The sequence below is a fragment of the Miniopterus natalensis genome, chromosome 10, assembly GCF_054644295.1.
Source record: "Miniopterus natalensis isolate mMinNat1 chromosome 10, mMinNat1.hap1, whole genome shotgun sequence".
Lineage (NCBI taxonomy): Eukaryota > Metazoa > Chordata > Mammalia > Chiroptera > Miniopteridae > Miniopterus > Miniopterus natalensis.
In genome coordinates this window covers 77093718-77102206 of record NC_142090.1, presented here as the reverse complement: position 1 = coordinate 77102206, position 8489 = coordinate 77093718, and the positions used below count along the sequence as shown (strand labels likewise).

The 8489-nt window shown below is 42.0% G+C and overlaps 1 protein-coding gene across 1 annotated transcript; it reads left to right on the top strand.

Moving 5' to 3' along the window:
* Positions 1 to 590: 590 nt before the first annotated feature.
* On the top strand, positions 591 to 7854 carry FKBP14 (FKBP prolyl isomerase 14). Its single transcript, XM_016222321.2, has 4 exons — positions 591 to 973; positions 3273 to 3424; positions 6166 to 6293; positions 7483 to 7854. The coding sequence occupies exons 1-4, from the start codon at positions 720 to 722 to the stop codon at positions 7639 to 7641; spliced, it is 693 nt and encodes a 230-aa protein (XP_016077807.2). The 5' UTR covers positions 591 to 719; the 3' UTR covers positions 7642 to 7854.
* The last annotated feature ends 635 nt before the right edge of the window (positions 7855 to 8489 follow it).

Here is an 8489-nt window from a genome sequence, read left to right as displayed (position 1 = left end):
ACCTTAGGACACTTTTAATCTCTCCTGGCTTAAATACGCTTATTTTTTTTTATGTCGGATAATAGAACCTGCCTTACTGGCAGCGTAGGAAAGATCACGCACGGGATCGCGTGTTGAAAACCCTACAGCACTGTGTAAATCTTTATGGTTCACACCGTAAATTAAAAAATAAGCAATAGCAGGAGTCTCAAACTGTGAAATCCTGGCGGCTTCTCACCTGCGGCGAGAATAAATATTTCCGGAAACCTCTACCATTTTCACAAGGCGGCAGGACTCTTCCCCCCACCACGCTCAGCTGGGGCACTTGACACGTGTCAATCTGTCGGGGGCGTTTCCGGATTAGTCGCGCACCCCAGCTTCTCTCTCTTCCGAAATTCCAAGTTGGGAAATTCTTGAATCCGCCGGGCTCTAGGACCGCTCGCGGTGGTCAGCCGCCGGGCGACTCCGCCTCCAGAGGGCTGTACAGGACATTCTTGCAGCGTCGTTGGCTGAGAGGCGTCTGAGGGACAGCGCCGCGAGCCAATGGGAGGCCGACATTCCCAGACGACCACGTCGCCGAAAGCCACTCCGGGCCGGGCTTTGGATTTAACCCTTTCGAGGCGAGGTCGCGGGGCGTGGGAAAGTTGCAGGGCGCGGACTTGCCACGTCCGCTCGGAAGGGAGGGTCATGAACTTGCCCGCGGCCGTCGTCCTGGAGCCATCCACTGCATCCTTAACTCTATGAGGCCCGGGGTCCTTTCTCTGTTCTCGTCGGAGCTTCTTTCCCGCTCCAGCGACATGAGGCTTTTCCTGTGCAGCTCGGTGCTGACGCTGCTGGTCTCGGCTCTGAGCGGGGCTCTGATCCCCGAGCCAGAAGTGAAGGTGGAGGTGCTCCAGAAGCCCTTCACCTGCCACCGCAAGACCAAAGGCGGCGATCTGATGCTGCTCCACTATGAAGGCTACTTAGAAAAGGACGGCTCTTTATTTCACTCCACGTAAGTGATTACGCCCCGCAGGTAAAACGGTGCAGAGCCCGCCCACCTGCCCCAGATCCTGGGCTTGGTGGCGTGTACCAAGAATTACCGTATTTTAAAAATACCTGAAATATCTTATTTCCCCCTTTGGGGAAAGGATATTGTTCAAAGCCAGTCTTATATAAGGAGATCTTTGCACGTTTTGTTGGAAACGTGCAGTCGAGATAAAAGTTAATTTTCTTCTTATAAATATTAGACCTCGAGTGTTTAAGCGTCTAGGTGTAAAATTAGACAATAAATAGAAAAAAAAACTTAAAGGGATTTTCATTTTTCAAACTCCGTTCCTGAGGGAGAATGACTCAGTTCCATTTTTAATTTGGTGTAGGTGAAATTGACTTAAAACTTCCCCCAGCAGCTTGGTGAGCAGAAGACACAGCGCTGTTAATGCTGCTTCACTGAGCTTTTTAACTTTGGTTCTCACAATTGACTTTTGGTCAAGGCACGGGCCATGCTTTGTTTCATCATTTGTTTCTCTTTAGAGTCAAAGACTTAATTGATGGATCCAACACCCACAGTGAAGGATTTTCAGGTGGTTACACTATCATTTCTGTTATATAAACTAACTGTAACATGCAAACGTTTTAAAAGTGTAATGATTTCCAGTTAGGCATTGGCTCTACTCATTGCATTCCAAAGGTATTGACTGAACATTTTCTTTGTTTCAGGCCCTGTGCTTGATACTAGGGAGATTAAATTTTTTTGGCTTCTCTCCATCATCGGTCATTCATTTATCTGTCCATCTATCAAGCCTGGGCGTCCAGATCTGGTCTGTCGAGAGGTTTTGGAGACACGGATGGCTCTGTCCTCTGAACTCTGTTGGCCCTCGCAAAAAGTTCCAAAATGATCTCTCGCCATGCAATTCTCAGCAGCCCTATCTTCTTATTGACAAGGCCATCGCCATGGTGGACATTAAACAATACAATGATTTGCATTTAATATTTCCAATTATATTCTTAGTTTTAGTCTGATCTCTTTGAGACCCAGACTTATTTCTTTCAGGTCTCAGGACCCAAAACCTATGTGAACATCGGTGATAGTTATGGGACATTATTACTTAGCCGTTTGCTACTAAAGTCTAGTAACTGATGAGGGGACTGTTGTCCTTCAGCCTCCATATAAATGGTCAGGAACTGCCTACCCCGAGAATGATGATGAAGTACCATAACTTGATCACTTTATAAAGCTTGATTGCCATTTCTAGAAGCATAGCCTAGGCGGTAAATAAATAAAGGCTTAAATCCTTTAGCCGTGCCAAGAAATGTGCCAAAACTGTAGTCAGTGCTGGGTGGTAGATTGTTTCTTTTTTTAATTTTTTTTCTGTCTTTCCCAGATTTTCTACAATTGGCATTTTGTTACTTTGATCATGGGAGAAATTAAGGAAAAGAGCAAGTAACAGCCTTTACCTAGACTTAGTGACCATGGTAACCATAAAACCTAGCAGAGCGACTTCCCTTCTCACCTACAAGATACCCTTGTATAGAAAAGAACGCTTTCCTTTTGTACCAAAAGGGAGCTAACTGGGGCTCAGACACTTCTCCGCCCTCCAGTAGCTCCGCAGGTTGGTTTTCCTGGGCTGGCCTCCCTTCAGCTCACGCGCCAGGATACCTCGACCATTTCTCTCTTCCTCAGTCCTTGAGGGGCCACCCCTCCAGGCTGCCCTGCACGGCCCCACAGCGGACCCCTGCGGAGAGAACGGCCGGGGTCTGAGTGGGGTGAAGTGTGGAAGAGCAGCCCTTTCCGGCCGTCAGAGCCCTCAGCAGGCTGCAGAGGAGGAAAGCCTTCAGGCAGCTAGAAGGGGCCGTGCTCCTGACTCCCGCAGCGTCCACGTGGGTGTGGGCCTGGGTGTGCGGGCTGGAAGTTCTCCTTAGCCTCTCACTCTCTTTCCCAAACTCACCCACTTTTAACTGTTTTCCTCCCTCTCCTGCACCTGCTAGAACTTCCCGGGACAGCATCGCTTTGTGGTTAAGACCTCGAACTTTGTAGTTAGGTCAAATACTGGCGCACTTAACCTCGGTTTCCTCATCTGTGCAACAGGGAATGATGGTGCTCAGCTCACATGATCATCGTTAGAGTTAAAAGAGGCAAAGCATTTGGGGTAATACCTGGTTTTTGAATTACACTATAAAGTTGACTTGGTTGTGTGTGTGTGTAGCTGTTTTCATTAATTTCCAAATTTAACCACTACGGGTGGAAACAATGCATCACAGCAATAAAAAAAAAGTTACACGCAATGTTCCGATGTGTTTTCTTTCTATTGCAGTCACAAACATAACAATGGTCAGCCCATCTGGTTCACCCTGGGCATCCTGGAGGCGCTCAAAGGCTGGGACCAGGGCCTGAAGGGAATGTGTGTCGGAGAGAAGCGAAAGCTGATCATTCCTCCTGCCCTGGGCTATGGAAAAGAAGGGAAAGGTAACAACAATTCTACATTTTTCTATAGCACCAGAGCTCTTTTCTAAATCAGGAGACAGGAGTTAGTGTAACTACTATGTATTTTTTCCCTCTAGAGGTAGGAGACTTGTATTTCTTTGGGAAATATAATTATGTCTTGATTGTCATTTGAAATGGCCAATTAAAGCCATACTATCTAATGGTCAGCTGAGCTAACAATGAAAAAAAGGCCTTGGAACCTTCAACTCTAATATGAACATTGCTCACCAATATGATGGCGTCTTTTGTGTGAGTGTGGTACAGTACACATAACATCATATTTACCATTTAACCACTTTTAAGCGTACCTTTCAGTGGCATTAAGTACATTCACATTGTTGCGCAAACATCACAGCTGTCCATCTCCAGACCTTTTTCATCCTACCCAACTGAAACACCGATTTGTTTTAACAGTGCAAAAAATAGATTACTCAACATAAGTGTTTTTTGAGGAGTTGAACATTTAAAAAAATATAGATTATTAAGGTATTAAATAGAAGTTTAGATGTGGACTGTGTGTAACTCTCAACTGAAGTTTCCCACAACAGAGCGTATTAAGTTTTTGATAATTTAACTTAAAAAAATAATGGAGCGACATGAAATGAGTTTAGTAGAATGGAAGCAAGTGCGCTGGCTGGTCCAGGGCAGGCACATATACCTGCTGTCTGAGTGGAAACCTGGCAGCCTCTACAGGCTGTTTACAGGAGGCCAGAAGATGCTTTAAGTATAGGATACACATATATCCGAGAACTCCTTTATTGTAATCTACCGAAGGGAAGAATCGGGTATCAGATTTGTGAACAGAGATGTCCATTACTGTGTTGTTCCTAATGGCAAAAAAAAATTTAAAAATAGAACCAACTTAAGTGTAGAATGAAAAGAGTTTAGCAAAATGAAATATGGCTCAGTTACTTAAAAATGACATTTCAGAGATTTAAAAAATTATATCCAAAATGTGTATGATATTATATATGAAGGTAGAAATAATGCTATAGTATATATTATACTGTGATAGTATTAGAAAAATGTATATACACATAAAAGTGAATCACAAAGAAATAAGAGTGTTAACAATGGGGCTGGGAATTATTTTTACTTCTGGTTCTATCTCTTCCAAATCCTCTCTAATGGGCACATATTACCTACATAATGAAGAAAATAATTGTAAGTAGTCATTAGGACCAGACGAAGAGCCACTCTGATGTTGTAGGAGCATAGACTTCACAGCATCCTTAGGTCTAAACCATCTACAAAGTGGGAACCCTAGTCCCAGTTTCCCAGGAAGAAAATAGGTGTCAGATGTGAAACACTGTGTATTCTAAAGTGGAACTTGAACTTGCTACAGAAATCTTACACATAGAACGAATTTACTAACCAAATTCATTCCTTATTTTAATCATCTCAAGAGAAGAAAGTCAAGCATCTAGAAAATGTTTCTCTGATGTTCAAGTGTATTCTTTCATCTTCCTGCCTTTATTGTCTCACCTTTAATATTTAATATAGTATTAGTCCCTTACTTTTTCGCCACACTGCATTTAACTCAGCTATATAACAAGTAGAGATCTAAACTTGAGTCATTTCCTTCCAGCTGAGCACCATGACACTAACTCCGCTACTATGTATTTAACACTAGTTCTGTAGTCCTGTAGCACCTCGCTTGCATGTCACCTTTGGAAAGACACCGGTTCTCTCGACGGCCTAGTGCATGTCCCTTCCCTGGGTAGACCTGCAACGGTAAACTTCAGCACGCAGCGTAAGTCTTGTTCTCTTCGGCACTTACAAATGCCCTTTCATGGAAATACATGGGCTGGGGAGACGAGAAATATTTGTCCTATTTACCCAGACCTGTATGTTAAATATAGTTATAAGGAAAGAGTTGGAAAAAAATGGTCTATGCTACCCAGAAAAAAAAAAGTTTTTTAAGGTCTCTGAGACTTTCCCAATGCTCTTATTACTTTTAAAGATTTTTATCTCCCTTCTGAGGAATGTGTTTTAATTTCTCCCCTCTCCTGAAATTTCTTCCACATGTGTGTAATGTCCTAACTTTCTGGTTTGTAAAGCCTGTAAGAGAATTATATCTGAGTAATATACGTGGAGAGCTTATTATTTATCAAGCATAATGACAACTATTTTGCATGGACTTACTTTCCTTCATCCTTCCAACAGACTCTTGAGTGGGCGTTATTGTCATTTGTATTTTGCAGATTGGGAAACTGAGGCTCAGAGAGGGGCAGAAGTAAGCTGCCACCTAGATAGAAGGACACCAGAGCTCACTCAATTATAAACCGCCTCCAGTGGTAGAAGTGGCAGTGTTATATATATGTCTAGGTCAGGACTTTCTCACCCAAGTTACTAAATCACTTGTACTATAGTTAACTCTGAAATAGCTAAAGCACTTTAAGTCATTCTTGACATGTAATATGTAATACTTTAATTATATTTGACATTTTAATACCCAGGCCATTGGGCATGTGTGTATATGTAAAACAATTTTTAATTGCAAAGCCCAAAACAGACTGCTTTTGGTCTATTAGTTTGGGTTATTTCTTCTTTATTTGTTTGAGTAAAATACGGTTATAAGTGATTTCTGTTGTAAGTGGCAATCTTAGGAGGGCTCTTCATTTAATTCAATTAAAAGAATATTTTGTCCAGTACCCTAAGTTTCCTGTCACCCAAACTTTGGGTTCTTTTTAATACAACTTAACCCCCTCTCCCCATGTCAGGTAAAATACCCCCAGAGAGCACACTGATATTTAACATCGACCTCCTGGAGATCCGAAATGGACCGAGGTCCCATGAGTCATTCCAAGAAATGGACCTTAATGACGACTGGAAGCTCTCCAAAGACGAGGTGACCGTTCCTCCCTCCCGCTCTTTCTCTTCCTGTCTTTCAGCTCACTTTTCTAGAAATATGTTTTTAAAGAAAATTTATTGTTAATTTGGGTAGAATATTATTTAGAAAAATCGTCTTGAAATCCCTGTGCTTTGAAAATGGACTTTTCCCTAGGAAATCCCAATAGGCCCTGGAGATGTATTCTACATTAATCCACAGAGCCTTCCTCCGGATGCTCGCCTGGGCCAAACCGAGCATGCGAGTTGCTTGCTGCTGAGTGCTAGGAGCTCACTGCAAAACACGCTTAACAGCCACTCTCCAGGCTCCCACAGAAGCTGCGCAGCAGGTATTTCTCAGGACATCCACGTTGCCTGTGTGGCAACTCCAAAGTGCGAACTGTCCTGGCAAAACGGATCTTTCAAAAACCCAGGGCAAGGCAAAACAGTCCATCTTACGCACCGGGCAGAAAGAAAAACAAAAAAAGCCAAGGAACAAATGTGTAGGCTGGAAGCACGGTTTCTCCCTTCCTTACACAAAAAGTAGCATTAAACCACCTTCATCTTAAAAGTAAATTATATACCAGACGCTTGCCTGTTGGTGGTAGGGGGAGGAGAGAGGATTTGAAGTTGCTGATCTTGTGGAAGGAACGATAGGGATGTGACTGAAAGTTAAAATGCAGGTTGTAATCCATTATAGCGAATCTAGCATTTAATTGGGAGCAGCGTTTTGTTGCAGCTTTAAATACCTGAGTGAAAACGGAGACTTGAGTCTAAGCACCATGCATCAGGTTGGAATTTAATTTCTGAGATTGGTGGGTCATGTGGCATGATCGTAGCCAGGCCCGCTGCGTGGACTCTTCTGGATAACTGGATGGACGGGAAGACAGCGGCCTTTCCAATGCTTGGCTTTATTCGGACTCAGATTAAGAACAGGTGGTTTGCTTTCATTGGGTGTCCTGCAGATGATCTCAGTCTGACCTTTGCTGCTGAGCAATATTCCGCATTTCTGCTGTAGCAGTATGTCAAGAGTTTTTAAGGGAAGGAAGTCTTTGTAATTCTCTTACTATCATTAGAAACATGCCATAAAGTAGTTGTGTACTAGTTGTTATTTATCATTAAATGAGCGACCGGTCCAGTCTGTGATGTGGATCGACTCGGTATGGGTATCTTATGAATTAGAAGTATTAACGAGACCCATTCTTTCGTAGGTTAAAGTGTATTTAAAGAAGGAGTTTGAGAAGCACGGTGCGGTGGTGAATGAAAGTCATCATGATGTTTTGGTGGAGGATATTTTTGATAAAGAAGATGAAGATAAAGATGGATTTATATCTGCCAGAGAATTTACATATAAACACGACGAATTATAGAGATACATCCTCCCCCTTTGTGTAGCATCCATCCCCAAAGAGAGGGCAGCCGTCTTTAAAGAAAGTCTTATTTTTTAACATTGTTTTATTCTGTTCTTGCTTTTTTATTTTTATATATTTTTCTGAATGTTATTTAAAGAACCCTTTAGGGTTTCTAAGTACCCATTTCTTCCTGGTGAATTACTGGGAAGAAAAATGTATTTGTCTTTGAATAAGAATTCTGGGCCATTTTCTACTTTCACATATGAAGTCTTATGGCTTACTTGTAATTTTAAAATATTACAACTGTGACCACATCTAACATAAGAGCACGTATAGCACAAATCAGCACCCTCTGCGTCTGCTTCCCTCTGTTCTAAGTTAGATGGTGACATTTGCAAAGCCTTTTGCAGTAGCCCAAAGCTTGCTCTTTTCATGTTATTGTGAAACAGTGTGTCTGTACCTGCCTTTGAGTCTCTGCTGAAGAAACAGGAAAATGGTTGTTGAACTCTACTTGTTAACAGTTACTGCTTTACTGAGGAGATGTGCAATGAGGAGTGATTAACAAAGTTAATAACTTATAATATCGAACATTCTGCCTAGGACTTAAGCTATAGTATACGTTTTGTTCCTGATTGCTACTGACTTACCATGATACATAGAACAACTTATTTATATGTTTGTTTCTTCTTAATAAAATGTGTCAAAATATTGTAGACGAGGTAGAAAGTTGTATTTAGTCAGTGCTTACTTTTTAAGGCTAACAGAGTACCCTTCCTGGTTTTTTAATTAATAGTCTATAACTAGTGTATTTTGCTATAATAACATTGTGTCATGATTAGTTAACCAGTCAAAATTTCCCCATTTCT